At 45.9% G+C, this 16391-nt stretch overlaps 1 protein-coding gene and 2 long non-coding RNA genes across 4 annotated transcripts in view; 2 read left to right on the forward strand and 1 right to left on the reverse strand.

Annotated features, from left to right (window-relative positions):
- Positions 1-14: 14 nt before the first annotated feature.
- Positions 15-1600, forward strand: LOC310710850. The gene is made up of 2 exons (XR_014528273.1): positions 15-343; positions 827-1600. It is a non-coding gene; the product is annotated as an uncharacterized lncRNA (long non-coding RNA).
- LOC310710839 lies at positions 373-14992 on the reverse strand. Of its 2 annotated transcripts, none has more exons than XR_014528257.1 (3): positions 14857-14992; positions 8057-8205; positions 373-4784 (listed from the first exon to the last, which is right to left on the reverse strand). It is a non-coding gene; the product is annotated as an uncharacterized lncRNA (long non-coding RNA). The 2 variants fall into 2 exon arrangements; XR_014528258.1 differs by lacking the exon at positions 14857-14992 and adding an exon at positions 8627-9260.
- A 192-nt stretch (positions 14993-15184) lies between these two features.
- The window catches only part of CNKSR1 (connector enhancer of kinase suppressor of Ras 1), a 34571-nt gene continuing 33364 nt past the window's right edge, over positions 15185-16391 (forward strand). Inside the window, exon 1 of the mRNA XM_083511916.1 lies at positions 15185-15322. Coding sequence (XP_083368042.1) covers positions 15271-15322 — 52 coding nt within the window. The 5' untranslated portion in view covers positions 15185-15270. The remainder of the gene's footprint in view (positions 15323-16391) is intronic.

Consider the following 16391-nt stretch of genomic DNA (forward strand, 5'->3'; position numbering starts at 1 on the left):
GAACAGGTGGAAGAGGCTTGTCCACCTGGGAAGGTAGCTCATCCAGGAGAAGGAAAACTCTGATCCTAAACCTCCGCTGCCTTGCGGGAAATCTTTGGGAGAAGAAAAGGCTAAAGAGTCAACCCTACACAAATCTGGAGTGGAGTCCCTAAGAAGGTTGGATGGCGCCTTGTACGCCTCCTTCCAGCAAGTCCTGCAGCCAAGCTGGTGCCCAAATGTATTACTCTGCTTTCATTTGGACCACATCAGTGTGGCAGAGAGGGGGGTCTTGTCCCAAGACCTCCATACACACAGCCCAGGCTTGCATCCCAGGGAGGTCACTTCAGTGATGCTAATGTGTTGGGTTAAAATGAGCAACAGACGAGTAGCAAGTGTCATCTGGGAAGCATCCCCCGAGCAAGTCTCGGGGAGTCCCTTTTATTGAATATTACAGCATTGCCACGTATGTGCTTATTGCTGATTGGTTAACACAAGTACAAAGCAAAGGTTACATATAGGCATTAATCACCAATAGATTAAAGGCTGGGAAAGGGAGCACAGAACTAGACAGGCATGAAAACCTCCAAATTAAATTATAACTAGTGATTGATATAGCAAGACTTAAACAATTACATTCCGATAGATGTGGTCAACTATGCATTAAGAACAGGTCAGAGTATAATGTTTTCATGAACTCAATATGAACTGAACAATCTGGGATGGTGAGGGAATGTCTTAGTATTAGAACGGTTTGTGCAGCATGTGCAGAAGAAAAGCTTAGAAGCAAAACTTCCCATCATGCCACAGTCATGTGCAGAAGCAAAGCTTCCCTTCACTAATGCATAAGTTTGACTTGACGCCCGCAGGCGTCCTCTGTTGTCTCTCGAGACAGACGGATGCCCACACCAACAACCTTTGCTTGTTTCGATGAAAGGGAGCAATTCACATAGCACATAGTAAAGCTTTGGACTTGCTCCCACAGGATGGTTGGTTGGTTAGTTAGTGGGGGGGGGGGAATATACCACTGGATTGTAAGGGGGGGGAACCCTCAAAGTGGTTTACAAAAAAGAAAAAAAACAATAAAATGATCAATAAAAACTCTTTAAAAACCACAAGTGGAAACATTTAAACCATAGTAAAAATCACTGATAATCTAAAAACAGATTAAAACACCTGTCAGCATTCTACATGTCTGGGTAGGCTTGCCTAAACAAACATGTTTTTAGCAGGCTCTGCAAAGAGAACAGTGAAGGCAGCTGCCTGACGTCAACAGACGGAGAGTTCCGAAGTGTGGGTCCTGCAAACATTTAAATAGGTAGTTGTGTAACATTATCAGTTGATAATTGTTTACAAATGGTCTGCTTGCTCACAACAAGGAATATTACATTGCAAGGTCTGGATGTGTTTGTGGGGTTTTTTAAAAACCTTTTTCGGTATTTAGGTGGTTGAATGAGATACTGCAAATGTACATCTCATTTAGGTAAGCATGGAACTGTGTACCAGGTTCAGATTTCTGGGCTGTATGGAAGTAATTGAATCATTTTGGGTTACACTGTGGTGTATGCTACATGCCGACTTTCTAGGCCATATGGAAGTATCATTAAACGTAAAACTGCTGTGATTGAGTGAGTTAGGCCCTAACATCTTGTACACGCCGTGTGCCTTTTCGTGCCTGTTGAATCAAGATATTGCTAGCCCTTTTAGACCCTGGAAATAATGGGAGAGGATCCTGCAGCCCTCCAAACATTTTTGGACATTTCTGTTTGCATCATCCCCGACCCTTGGCCTTAGGGCTGATGGGAACTGGGGCCCAACAACACCTGGCGAGCCAAAGGTTTCCCACCCCTGCTATAAATGGTTGGCATCCTAGGAGCAGAAATAAATCCTTTGCCACAGCCGTTCGTGCATATTGCTGCAACGCGTTTAGCTGTTGACATCTGCTGAAACAAGCACATCATTTGCTGTGGATCAGCAGAGATTAAGCCTCTATACAAAAAGGCTTTTGGAAGAAGAGGGAGGGATGTTTTTAATCGCCACTACTGCCTCTCCCTTAGCTATTTAGGGGGGACACAGAGTCAAGAACTATTCTAGCCTTTGTTTATGGCTCTGATCATGGAATCTCTTGCAAGTCTCTAAACTATGATAATCTGTGTTGTTTGTTTTTAACGGGTGAGGGGTGTGACTTGGGAGGGGCGTTGCCTGCACAGGGTCCCAAGGAGCACATAGAGAGGTCTGAAGGTTCACATTTGACCCCTGGGGTTTCCCCACCCTTGCTTAAGGAAAGACTGGCTTTGGTCATGTAGCAAACAGCTGCTCCCAGGGTGCAAAAATGACACAGGCAACATTCTTTAAAACAGAGATTTATTGTACACAGTGCAACACGTTTATTCCTAGCATTGTTGGTATGAGACAGATGAATCGGCTAGTGTGGTGTTTGAGATCTAGCTGCCTTAGCAAGAGCCTAATCCAGAGAGGAACAAGGGCAGATTTTGGTGTTGAAGATTTAACGGGGGCCCTAGCTGAGTGGCAGAGCACCTGCTTTGTATGCAGGGGTCAAGCCCTGGTATCTTTAGCTTAAGGAGCAGTGGATAGCAGGTGATGAGAAAGGCCTCTGCCTGAGATTCTGGAGGGCCTCTGCCTGCCAAAGTAGACAATACTGGGCAAAATGCAAAAACCACTCTGATCTGGTAAACAGCAGATTCTCGTGTTCTGTGGATAAATTGGTCTGAAACTCCCTGAAGAAGGCAACAATTATTTTCCTGTAAGAGGTGAAAGATTCACCTGCCTCGCCTTTGCACCCTTTGAAACTCCTCGCCAACCCCAAATCATGGGTGCACTTTTTAAAACGGAAGGCTGAGCGCCTTTAAAAATCCCCCTCTCCTTAATTGCTCATGGGAAGGCATGATGTAGGTCACGGCTGTCTGGCCACATATTCCGTTACGTAACAGGCAGTCTGCAGTTCCTTTTGGTTTTCCCATGATGCACTGCTTTGGCCAAGTCAAGTGGGAGGGAGCAGACAGCGAATGCGCTCGTTCAACCGTCTGTAATACATTCGCTTGCCTTTTAATGCAGTGCATTATGCTCATCCGACTTTTTCTCCCTGCCCCTCTGCATACTGTGAGGGGGTGGGCCTGGCCCTCCAGGAATAAACCCCTTTTCTTTGGGAATTGTGTAAGACTTCGATCTTAGTCTATAAAAGACCCACCTTTCAACCTCCATCTGTAACAAAGGATCCATATTTAATTTCTTACTGTAGATCTATGTCGTCTTTCTCCCTCTTTCCTATTCTCTCAAAACAAGTGTGAGGGATCTTTTTTGACCCATGGGCCACATTCTCTCCTGGGCAAGCTCCTGAGGGCCAGATGCTGGTGGTGGGTGGGGCTGGAGGCAGAAGTGGGCAGAGCAACAAATGCAAATTTTAACTTTTGTACAGTATCTGCACACACCCCTCTACATCTTCCATCTGGACAAGTGAGAGGCTTCATCAGATTTCTAGGACACAATCCGGGGTGTAAAGCAGGGCCAGGGAGGGGTGTAGCCTGGGGAGAGTTCGGAGGGCCAGACATTTGGCCTCTGAGCTGATAGTTCCCCATCCTTGTCTTAACCACTGCTCCAGCCCCTTTAGGTCAGGCTGGTACCCATGTGAGGGTCCTAACACTGCACTGAAGATCAGTGCTGTAAGGCAGATGCAGGGAACATCTGGTCCTCCAGGTGTTGCTGAACAACAGCCATTGGCCATGCTTGCTGGGGCTGGTGGAGTTGTACTTCAGCAGCATTTAGAGGTCCAAAAGCTTCGCCATAACTGCTTTAAGGCAGCAACTGGCAGGAGTGTGCATGTCACTCTAGCAGCTTAGGATGATGCTAAGAGGAGGACCTGCATGCTCTGCCATGACAGGGTGGCTTCTGACTTCACAAAGTGAGCAGCTGAGTTGTTGATACTGGCAATTTCCCCTTTTCTCCGTTGGGCTATATCACTTAATGTATGTCGTCTTTCAGGTGGTTCATAAAACAAGTGGGGTGGCCTTTGTGTTTAGCAGGGAGGTTCTGGACTACAGGATCAACCCTGCTGACGGGTGGGCAGGTGACACCAGCTCAACTGCCACCATGTGTGGCTGTTAATCCCCTGTGAAGAAAATACCCAACTCTATTACAGTGTCAAATAATAATAATAATTCCCTGCTGCATCCCCTGGAGGGCAACCTTAACATGCCCAGGCAGAAAGCTTCCTGTGACAAGCTAAGGCAATATTGGACCCAACCAATGAGGTTAGCTCTTCAGCTTCCTTCCTGCGTGGCCATCCTGGTTTAAATCCATTTCTGGGCTTTGAATGAGGATCAGATCCAGGGGTGAATTGGGGCAGAGGAATGCAACCCTGGTAGTGGCCCCCTGAAACTAGAATGAAGCAAGTTGGGCAATAGCTGAGTTGACCAGGAGGATCCAGGAGGAGAGAATGGAACTAGCATGGCCGGAAAGGGCACTAGCGACACACTGTCTGTGAAAGAACAAGGAAAGTTGGCGCTGAGTTTTCTAATGTGAGCCACCCAGCCGGCGCATGCACAGGATACCTAAAGGATGCTGCTTGTGCCGCAGAGTGCGTGCCAGGGTCTCTCCAACCTTGTTTCTTTTCTGTGCGTTCCTGGAATCCTCTGGCCCAAGCGTCAAGGTTCCGGATTTGGTTTGGTCTCTTCACTCATTTGCCGGGCGCTGTAATAGGAGAGGCTTAATCCCATCATGGCCAGCAGTAAAGCCAGGTGATTCAGCAGCCGGTCTTGAGGTTCCGACTCCAGTCCACTGGCCAGTTGCATCTGTAGGGATGGAAAAGTTGAGGTGTAAACCTTTAGAACTGGGTTGGAGAACCTCCTTATACAGTACAGAGTCAGAGCCACTTGACCCATCCTGACTGGCAGTGGCTCTCCAGGGTTGTTGGGCATCAAAAGCGGTGCCCTCAGGTCTGCTTGCAGGCTTCCTGTTGCCATCTGGTCGGCCACCGTAAGAACAGGATACTGAACTAGGCGAACCTTTGGTCTCATCTAGCAGGGCTCTTCCAATGCTGCAGGACTCCCAACTTCCTTCAGCATGACCAGTGATCAGGGATGATGGGAAATGTAGTCACCATTTTGAGAGCCATGGGTTCCCCATCGCTGCCTTAGAATGTCAAAAGCAAACCCGGCATTTGTGTAGTGCAAATCGGTCAAATTCATACTACGAATTATACCCCAACACCAAAATACAATGCTGTATTGCAAATTGCACTTTTAGGCAGCGGGAGAGAGGTTTTTCTGTTTTTTTGTTTTTGTTTTAACCCTCTACCTTTTTTAATTGATTGATGATAATAATTTGTTATTGATACCCCACCCATCTGGCCAGGCCTCCCCAGCCACTCTGGGCGGCTCCCAACAGAATATTGAAAACACAATAAAACATCAAACATTAAAAACTTCCCTAAACAGGGCTGCCTTCAGATGTTTTCTAAAAGTCAGGTACAGTAGTTGTTTATTTCCTTGACATCTGATGGGAGAAACTGTTCCAGTAGCTAACAATTGCTAAATCCCTTTCCAAGAACGATTCTTTCTTTGTTTACTTTTACACTGTGTTTTGGCAAACTAGACCATACCTTCTGCATTGTGCAGCACCGGTTTAGACTTAAGACACACCCTCTCTCGACATCCTAGCAAACGGGGAACTTTGCTGAAGAGTTTGCCTCAGGGATTGTCATCTTGGTTAGTTGTACATCATTAACTTTGAAGTAGCTGATATTACACAGGCTGCTGGAGCAATTCTGTGTTAATTAAGTGATTAGAGCTGTTTCCGTATATGACACTCGGGGGAGAAATAGGGTTGCCTGTTTAATTTTGCAGTGGACCTTGCCTGCAGGTCATGCAAATCAGCCATGCTTTCCAGCCAGGTAGGTGGTGGAGGAGAGTGCACACACATTGTGAGCTCATGCGCCTGTGCACTACAGCCAAGAACCAGAAATTTACAGCATGATCCTTTATAGGTCTATCCGAAAGCAAGTCCCAGTGTGGCTTATTCCTAGGGGAGTGGGTACAGGTTTGCAACCTTAATTTCTAGAAACCTGACAGAGGGAGGCAGAGATGAAATATGAAAGCTGCCTGGCATGTTTGGCAGAGAGGTGGTGGTAGTGTGAGGTTTTTGTGTGTGTGTTTGTACTAATAACATTTTAAAAAGGTATTCCCAGCAGTTCCCCAAATGTCTGTCGTGTACTAGGGACAGGTACCAAGTGTAGGATTAGCCAGTGGATCTATTCTTTTTTGATGATGCTGAAAATCCCATTTGGGTACCCTAGAGTATGGTTAAACTAAGTGCAGTCTCCAGCACTGCAGGGCTTTGCATGAACCAGCCAGCATCTCCTCACGTGGCTCCACCACACACAGCATCCTCCCCTCTCCTCCCCTGCCCAGAAACACACAGCTCTGTTCGGCAGGCAGTGTGATCTAAGAGATGCATGTTGCTAGCCAGCTCTTGTTCACGTGAGCTTGGAGTGTTAAACTGACAACCTGGTTTGAAGGCAGGTGTGCAGGTGTTAAGTTAATATTCATATTAACTTAATAAGAGTGCAAAGTTAATATTCAGGCTTTTAAAAAAATCTATGGAAGCTGGATGTCAGAAGATGTACAAGTGGGATTTAGGCTAAGGAAGGCCAATTTCTTAATGGGGGTGGAGAATAATGCTGCTTCCCCATTCACCCACCCCATGTAGGAAGCCACCTTACACTGTTTCAAATCACTGGTCCATCTAGATCAGTATTGTCCACACTAACTGGCAGCATCTCTCCAGGATTTCAGACAGGGTCTTTCCCAGGCCTACCTGGGGGTCAAACCTGGGACCTTCAGCAGGCAAGTCATGCACTCAACTGCTGAGCTAGTGCCCCCTCCCCTAAACAGAGTCAGAGTTGGTCCACCTAGCTGTGCCTTGTCTGTAGTGGATTTCAAACAACAATCTTTCCCAGTCCTGCCTGGACACACCAGGGATCAAGCCTGGGACCTTCTGCTTGAAAAACAAATGTTCTGTGGCTGAGCTATGGCTCTTACCTCTTTTGTTCCCCAAGGAAAAGTAGCTGGGAGATAGCGGGTTTTGTACAATAAAACAGAACAGCCAGAGGTGATAGGGTTAAGCAAGGTGTTCCCCAGCTCAAAGTGGCAGCAGCCTATGGTCACTTTTTGTCAGCTGCAAAACTAAAATGATCCTCACTGTTGATACGTATCTGTTGCTGTGAAACAAGTTCCATCACAATCAATGAATTTCTGGTTAAGACAGAGATAAGACCTAGCTCGGAGAGCTGCAACTCTTCTAACTGCATCTTTACGTGAAAGTAAGCCCCACTGAGCTTTGGTGTTAAGTGTTCCTTGGCTACTCAGTGGATGGATCATGGCAAGTTCTCAGTGAATGCATCAACTGAAAAACTCAAGGCTCTCCAAAGGTTTAGTTGCGGCACACCTTGAAATTGCTAGGAACTGGAAAGTGGTGAAACCACTTATCGACAAGAACTTGGCTTGATAGAGTCTGGCACTTGGTGAAAAGATGACCCAAGGGTGCAAACAGGTGTGGGGCAGGGTTAGCATTAACTGACAAACCATGGCTGCTAGCCATCTATGCCCTCCTAAATGTTGTTGAACTCCGGATCCCATCAACTCCAACCAACATGGCCAATGGTCAGAGATGATGGGAGCTGTAATACAGCAACAGCTGCAAGGCCACAGGTTCTCCATCTGAGATCTAAAGAGTTCCCCCATATGATGATGATGATGATGATGATGATGATGATGATGATGATTAGCCCACCCTTCACCCTAAGGACCCTGGGAAGGTTACATCAATTTAAAACACAACATTAATAAAATAATTGAAACTTAAAATCACAAAATACAATCACAAAAAATAGGGTGGGTCCTGCAAATATACATCACAGGTGTCAAAAGGGCAGGGTAACAATTCATTCAGAGTCTAAAATTATCTAACCACACTACTGAATACGCTACTTTGGAACTGATTCTGCTCAAGATCACAGACTTTAAAATATTCTAACACTCCACAAGGTAAGAAGTATTGAGCTTACTTGTAGGAGGCGGAAGTACCCTGGGGTTAAACACTTTAGACGGAAGATCATAGCCCAGAGCAAGTGAGAGAGAGGATAGGTTGCTGTCACCTTTCCCCCCTCTGATTCCTCCCTCGTAGCTTTGTACGTTGATTTTAAGTTGATTCAGGCTGTGGGAGGAAGGGGAAAGAGCTCGTTAGAACATGGTGACCAAGAACAGAAGGAGGAAGAAGAGGAGGAGGTTGCAGCAAACACCGACTGAAATTTTGTAGTGGAACTGTCTATAGATCTTGTCTACAGGTAGCCCAGTTGGCAATCAATGAATTATCTTTGTGGAGTGCCCACCATTGCTAAGGGCTAACTGCACAGACTGTTTTAGAGTTAAGTAAATACAATTCACATTTCAGCCACATCAGTCGCCTACTGCAGGGCAACTCCCTGGGTCACAGCGGTGCACGGTGGAACATTGTCCTACATTCCCCCATTGCTCCCAACCATCTTCCCCATTCTTCAGCCTGCCCTGCTCCCACCTTGTTCATTTTTGACTCAGACGCAAGGGCGATATTCATAAGCATTCATCCCACCACTCACCAGCTTCTGGATCCCGTTCCTTGTGTGTCGCGTTCCAGCAGTACAGTCGGGCAAGTGTGTTATGGGAGCGCTTAAATATTGCCCTCCTCCCATCGCTGCCTGATGACGATCCCTTCTGCAGCCAGCCTCAGGAGCAGCTGTCACAAGAGATCAGTGCCTGCTGCTCTGCCGACCGCACGCTATCCACGTGTGAAGAGGAGTCGGCTTTGGTTGCGGAAAGAAAACTTGTGAGGGCTTTGTGCTGCTCGCACCATCCAAGGAGAACCAAGTTCCACCCCGATGCAGAAAAAATTTAAAAGCTGGCCTTTCCTCTTCTAATTTTATTATTTTCAAAATCATGTGCATATATGTCTGAGAAACAAAGATAACCCAACAAACCCAATGGAGTTTTCCCTGGAGAACCCCCTAAAGTACATTATGGAAGTCAGCATTCCCATACATACACCAGGATTTATAACAGTATGCAACTGTAAAACATGCTCTTATGGGATCTACAAGTTAGTAGAAACCTTTGGGACTGGTCTTTGGTTTTCCAGACAAAATAAAGCTCTGCAATTCTCCAGGAAAGATGTCTGTGCTTCGTTCCTCTTGCCAGTCTCAGCTGGTGCGGCTACAATACTACAGTGGTACCTTGGGTTAAGAACTTAATTTGTTCCGGAGGTCCGTTCTTAACCTGAAACTGTTCTTAACCTGAGACACCACTTTAGCTAATGGGGCTCCCGCTGCTGCCACGCAATTTCTGTTTTCATCCTGAAGCAAAGTTCTGAACCCGAGGTACTATTTATGGGTTAGCGGAGTCTGAAACCTGAAGCGTCTGTAACCTGAAGCGTCTGTAACTCAAGGTACCACTGTATTCCATAATGGCAATACGCCTTATGCCAAGTATTCAAAGTTTGCATCTTTTAAGTCTTTCCAAAACGCGGCTATAACTTACAACACAGGCTTTTGTACCTGTAGGCCTTACCAACAAAGAGTGCTTTCACAAGGTTGCCACCTAAAGCAGATGCATTGTGGGAAAGGTCAGTGAGTGTAAAGATGGGGAGGTGACCTAAAGATGCATCCATCGTCCTCTGAAATGTATTTTTTTCATTCCAACTTCTAAAAAACTGAATATAAAAGCATAAAAAGAGCCTTGCAGAATCAGGCCAAAGGCTCGTCTAGTCTAGCATCTTGTTCTCACAGTGACCAACCAAATGCCTATGGGAAGATGTTCCTTCAGGTATTGCGGTCCTGAGCTGTTTAAGGCTTTATACTGTAGGTCAAAACCAGCACTTTGAACAGCGCTGGGTTTAGGGTGGGTATGGGCAGTTCCCCTGCACAGGACATCGTGCCAAGGAGCGCAAAACAACAACAACCACCACCACCTACACTTATACAGGTACCTGCTGAGAAGATCCATAAAAAAGCAACTGTACCAAAAGAAATTGTTGTGAAAGTAAGAAATATGGGAAGGGGTGTCATAATCATATTACCAGAGTCTGTCTGGAAACTAATTGGAAGCCAGTGCAGTCAGGTCAAGATCCGTGCAATATGCTCATAATGCCTTGCCCCAGTGAGTAACCTGACTACCAAATTCTGCACCAGCTGAAGTTTCTGAACCATCTATAAAGGCAGCCCTACATATAACATGTGACAGTAATGTAACCTAGAGGCTGCCGGGGCATAGACAACAAGTGATGAATGTTTCTGTCCTGTCCATAACTAAGCCCCCATTTCAAAAAAAATGCAGAATTTTATAAGGTGGTTCAATTGTGGAACCTGTTCATTGCAAGTGGCGTGAGTTTTGGAGTGACAGTTCATCAGTATCAAATATTTAGCCAGTTATGCCTAGGCCCTACACTGTGTAATATTTTGAAACAACTCCAGTCTACACACAGAGAGGAAACCCACCAGCTCCAATCAATGGACCAGCTGCAGATTACTTTGAGCCATACAGTTGCCTGAAATAAATCACTGGTGATTATCTTGATGCTCTGCTTCCTGTTAATCTGCTGGCCCCTGCTCTTCTTCCCCAAATAAGGTGGGGCAAAAGATAATTACTGTGGAATGATCTTGGAAGCATGGAGGCAACATCTGCCTTCTGTTATATTTACCCCCACTTCTCTGGGCAGTGAGCAGCCCAGAGTAGCAGCGATAGTGTTTAACTGTCTTTGAACGAGAGCTCTGAGGCAACCTCTGGTCTCTTGGCAATATTTGTTTCCTGCATCAATGTACAAGCAGAAGGCACTGAAAGTGATCCCTAAAACAGGCTGCAGATCTGCCAGCCCCACATCAAATTTGACTGATTGGACGCTAGTCTATCAGGGCAAATGGGGCACTTCCCCACTGACCTGTCAGCCCTTAGCCAGCACCCACCTGTTATGTCTTCTTAAAACCAGACTAGAAGGTGCCCATTGCTTGCCTTAGATGCAGTGTTGTCCTTGTAGAACTCAGCAAAGAAGAGGATAAGGGAAAAACTAGAAGTAGCTGGCTCTGCCTCTCACTGGCTCTGGCTCCACCTAATGTTTGTCTCCTTGCCTTCTACCCTGCCAGCCCTAATAGGCACTAGCCATCACTGTCTTATGCTGCTCGACTCCAGTTCCTATCAGCCTCAGCCAGAGATTGTGGGAGTTGTGGTCTAACAACACCTGGTAGGTCATAGGTGCCCTTCCCCTGGTTTCCTGCGCTTTGTGAAAAATTCCAGGGCTGTTTGCAAAATGTCAAAACCAGAAAAATACAGTGTATGTGTGTGCCGTTTCTATCAGATTTCTCCAGACAGGACTATCGGTGTAGGCTGCCCCAAGGCAAATATGTGGGCAGCTTCCTGAAAGTTGACAAATGAATGCTGATAGCCGATTCTGGAGCTTTGTCTTCTTGGGACTCTAATAAGGCAAGACGGTTGTCAGAAGAGATTACTCATCCGGATACCCATCCATGCCAGTCAGGAGGAAGAGAACAAATTGGTGTGAAAACAAAGAACAATAGGCTACAGATTGGAGAAGGACACAGAACTGAGGTTTAGGCTCAGAACTGTGGGGATGCTAGCAGTTCCCTAAAGAAGCTAGGAAGGAGCACCAGGAAAAGGCTGTAGCTCAGTGGTCCCAGGTTCAATCCTAGTATCACCAGGTAGGGCTGGAAAATACTCTGTGCCTCAAACCCTGGAGAGTCCATGCCTGCCAGTGTAGGCAGTACGGAACTACATGGACCACTGATCTGAGTCAGTATAAGGTAAGCTTCTCCTATGGATTGTTGACTGTCTCTTGGAATGTGCAAGCTTCATCTTCAGCTGTGCTCCACCTGTATATTTGTAAATAAACACAAATATTGCAGAACGCTGATGCTAAGATTGCAGCGACCTCCTGGCAAAGGAAACCAGCTCCCCCCTGAAACTTCTCGCTGTTTGCAGAACTTGGTTTTTGTGTTTCACACTGGTGTTAGCTGTGGGATTGCATTTCCCCTGCGTGGAACTGCAAGGTGGTGTGATGAACAGCAATGCTGCTCATGCAGTTTGATGTTGGAGCCCTTGCAAGAGAAGTTTGAAGAGAGTCTCAGAAGACACTTTGAATCCAATAGAGCATACAAAATTCTCTGAGAAAGGTACTTCACCTTCAGCCAGTTCACAATTCTCTGCCTTGACCTGCATTCAAAAAATTATAATAATTCAAAAAGGATCATTCTGTTTCCAAGGGATATTGATTCAGTTTGCATTTAAATTGTACACTTCCCAAAACAACATGAGAACCAAAACACAGCCATCCTTTGAAATTCACACTTATTGTATGATGCAGTTCTCCAAGCAATGTTAACAAAAATGTACATATTAAGGGGGAATGTGCCCATAATTCTTTGAGGGAAAGAATGTGCTTTGAATGTGTTTTGAAGGCATACCGTGTACACAGCCTTAGTGCAAAAAAATAAAATAAAATGTAGCAATGTGGTCACCAACTTTTCTTTTCACTGGTTCTGCTCTGATGCTTTTAGTGGCAATAACCTGCAGAAAACAATTAAGAACATAAGAAGAGCTCTGCTGGATCAGGTCAATGACCCATCTAATCCTGAATCCAACCAGATGCTGATAGGAAACTCACAAGCAGGAGCTGAGCGCAACAGCAACACTCCCCACTTGTGAGTCCCAGCACTTGTGGTATTTAGGGGTGTGTGCCTCTTCTGACAGTGGAGGTAGAAAACAGTTGTTGTGGCTACTAGCCATTGATAGCCTGACCCTTCATGAATTTGCTAATCCTCTTGAAAGCAATCCAGCAACTCAACTTTGACACAGAAATTACTGAAGAATTATTCCATGATGTAACAGCATAGATACGTAGCTATGCATGCAGTGATGTCTTCAGTGATGAGTAGATCTCTGGCATTCTTTGTCTGCTGATTTATCTCCCTCTAGCGGTGATTAGAGCTCATCTTCACACCAGCATTGAATAGTTTGAAGATCATTATTTGATCATGTGGAGGTTTCTTGCTTTCCTTATTTTAAAATACTACTCTGTAGGCATTGCCAGCTCTGAAATTATTGCCGCAACATATTTTTGTAACCAAGGGGCGCGGGTGGCACTGTGGTCTAAACCACAGAGCATAGGGCTTGCCGATCAGAAGGCTGGCAGTTAGAATCCCCATGACGGGGGTGAGCGCCCGTTGTTCTGTCCCTGCTCCTGCCCACCTAGCAGTTCAAAAGCACATGAAGTGCAAGTAGATAAATAGGTACCGCTCCGATGGGAAGGTAAATAGTGTTTCCGTGCACTGCTCTGGTTCACCAGAAACGGCTTAGTCATGCTGGCCACATGACCCGGAAGCTGTCTGCGGACAAACCAGTAAAGCGAGAAGAGTGCCGCAACCCCAGAATCATCCGCGACTGGAATCATCCGCGACTGGACTGGTCAGGGGTACCTTTACCTATTTTTGTAACATAACTTTCAGATTTCAAGAGTTTGCATCCAAGTGATTAAAATCCTCAGATTACCCTGATGTTAAGATGAACATGCCATAATGTAAAATCACCACTGCAATTTCAGCTCTGTAGTATTTGCAAACACAATGAATACTTCTGGATTTTGTTTGCATTGAGCTCAGTGATGGGAAGCCTTCGAGGGCTATATCTTATCACCTGGTTTTATACTTGGCTATCTCTTCTAACATAACCAAAGAACAGGAGCTGCTGCTGCTGTCCCCTCCACATCTGCTGCCTGGAACAGTTGCCTCACCTTGTCTAATGGCAGAGCCAGTCCTGCCTGGTTAGGATTAGCAAACTGGAGTGCTACTGCTTAGCAGTAAAGGCATAGAGAAATTACCTGAGAACATGCAAACCCTAGACTTGAAATCTGACTTTGGAAAAGCATCTGACTTGGTATAAGGCAGCTTCCTGTATTCTTTCCCAGGAAGATATGCAGGTAGGAGCTGGCTTGACTGTCTATGGTTAATGGTCACCAGCCACAGGTTTCGTCTCCAGTTCACTGATGTGCCAAACACTATTCCTTTACCTTTTTCCATGTGAGAAATGGTTGAAATAAATGCCAATGGAGAGCAGCGGGATACAATATGAATGTTGATAGAGTTGGAATAGACCACAAGGGCCATCGAGTCCAACCCCCTGCCAAGCAGGAAACACCATCAGAGCACTCCTGACATATGGTTGTCAAGCCTCTGCTTAAAGACCTCCAAAGTAGGAGACTCCACCACACTCCTTGGCAGCAAATTCCACTGTCGAACAGCTCTTACTGTCAGGAAGTTCTTCCTAATGTTTAGGTGGAATCTTCTTTCTTGTAGTTTGGATCCATTGCTCCGTGTCCACTTCTCTGGAGCAGCAGAAAACAACCTTTCTCCCTCCTCTATATGACATCCTTTTATACATTTGAACATGGCTATCATATCACCCCTTAACCTCCTCTTCTCCAGGCTAAACATGCCCAGCTCCCTTAGCCGTTCCTCATAAGGCATCGTTTCCAGGCCTTTGACCATTTTGGTTGCCCTCCTCTGGACACGTTCCAGTTTGTTCCAGTTTCTTGAACTGTGGTGCCCAGAACTGGACACAGTACTCCAGGTGAGGTCTGACCAGAGCAGAATACAGTGGCACTATTACTTCCCTTGATCTAGATGCTATACTCCTATTGATGCAGCCCAGAATTGCATTGGCTTTTTTAGCTGCCGCGTCATATTTTAGGTGGACTTGCTCTCCCATAAGCGTGTATAAGACTGCAGGTTTACCTTTCCAGGCAAACTTCAGAGTGATAAATGCACTGTACCTTTAAGGAAGTTAGGCAAGGCGGTGAAACTGGTTTGTGTGGCATCCTGTTGAATCAGACGCTCGAAAATGGGGAGGGAGTGTGTGACTTCTCAGCAGCCAAAAGGTTATCAGCACCCAAGGATTGGAGAATGAGAGCTTCTTTGAACGGGGGTGAACTGCCCCCTCTACCTTTCCCAATTCCCCAAAGGGGGACAGCTGGACAACATTTACTAACTGCCTTAGAGAATCCTGCGTTTTAGAGAAGGCGGGCTTTACTGCCGAGTGACAAGTGGGCGGACTAACCAGAAACCCAGCTGGGAGTTACCTGCTGGAACCTGCAGGTGCGTCTTGAGTTTCATCCGTGATTTCCCTGGAACGGAAACATATTCCTCGAATAGGAGTGTCCAGAAGGGACTAAGCCAGGGCTTGGAACATGGATCCCATCTCCACCTGGAATACTAAGATGGTGGTGGCCTGGATGAGAGGTGAGAGGGAGAGCGGAACTTTGGGGGAATATTTTTAAATCGGACAGGTGTGTGTTGTTGGGAGGGTGCTGTATCCGGCTATTGCGCCTCCATGGGACTCGAGGCTGGCCCATACTCGAGAAACTGGTAGAAACCAGGAGGTGTAAATCTGAGATAAAACTGCAACTATGACAGAGATGGCAGGAGTGAATAAGAGCCGACCTCCTTGCCCACAGGAATGAAGCACATTCCTGCTCTGGGCAGGCCCTTCTTACCTGGCCGGGCGGTTACTACGTGTTCAATGGAGTGGGAGGAGAAGCCACTCCCCCAAACAGTGTTGTGATTGCCATAACATGCCCGATTTTTCCATGGGTTGACTGTGGAGAGGTAAGGAAAGGATCTGGAGGTAGCTGTCAGACATGACTTTCTCCTCCTCCTTTGCCCACTTCTGGCTTCTTAACACAGGGCAGCTCTCTTTCCAAATTTGCAGACCTGGGAGAGCAAGGAAACCAGTGCCAGATTTACATATAAGCTAAACAAACTATAGCTTAGGGCCCCACTCTCTTGGGGGCCCCCAGAAAAATTTAAAGGAAAAAAAACCCACTGGATGTACATTTCCAAAATATAAGATAAAAAACTAATAAAATAAAACCTACATACAGCAACAGTGTTTTGTAGGCTCCTATTTGTTATGTGCAAATGGCTTTAGATACCTATTAGTTCCATAAATTACCATATAGCATATATTCAACACAAAAAGCAGTGACAATTTGTTGTTGACAAAGGACAGCTGGACATATAAAGGGTCCCATTACCTTAAGACCTCATCAAACCTAAATCTGGCCCTGAAGGAAACAGAACTGGAAAACTATGGGGGTGGCTGGGAAGAGGAAGAGAGATCAGCCAAGTCCTCATTTGTTTGCAAAAATAAGATTCTAATTAGATTTAGGACAGGGATAGAGAAGCCTTGTCTTCCAGATGTGTTTGTTTACAGAATTTATGCTGCTACTGTTAATCAATTTATTACTCGACCATCTGTATGTTTTTAACACTCGATTGGGAGCCGCCCAGAGTGGCTGGGGAAACTCAG

Source organism: Podarcis liolepis (assembly GCF_965112155.1).
Source record: "Podarcis liolepis genome assembly, chromosome: 7".
Taxonomy (NCBI): Eukaryota; Metazoa; Chordata; class Lepidosauria; order Squamata; family Lacertidae; genus Podarcis; species Podarcis liolepis.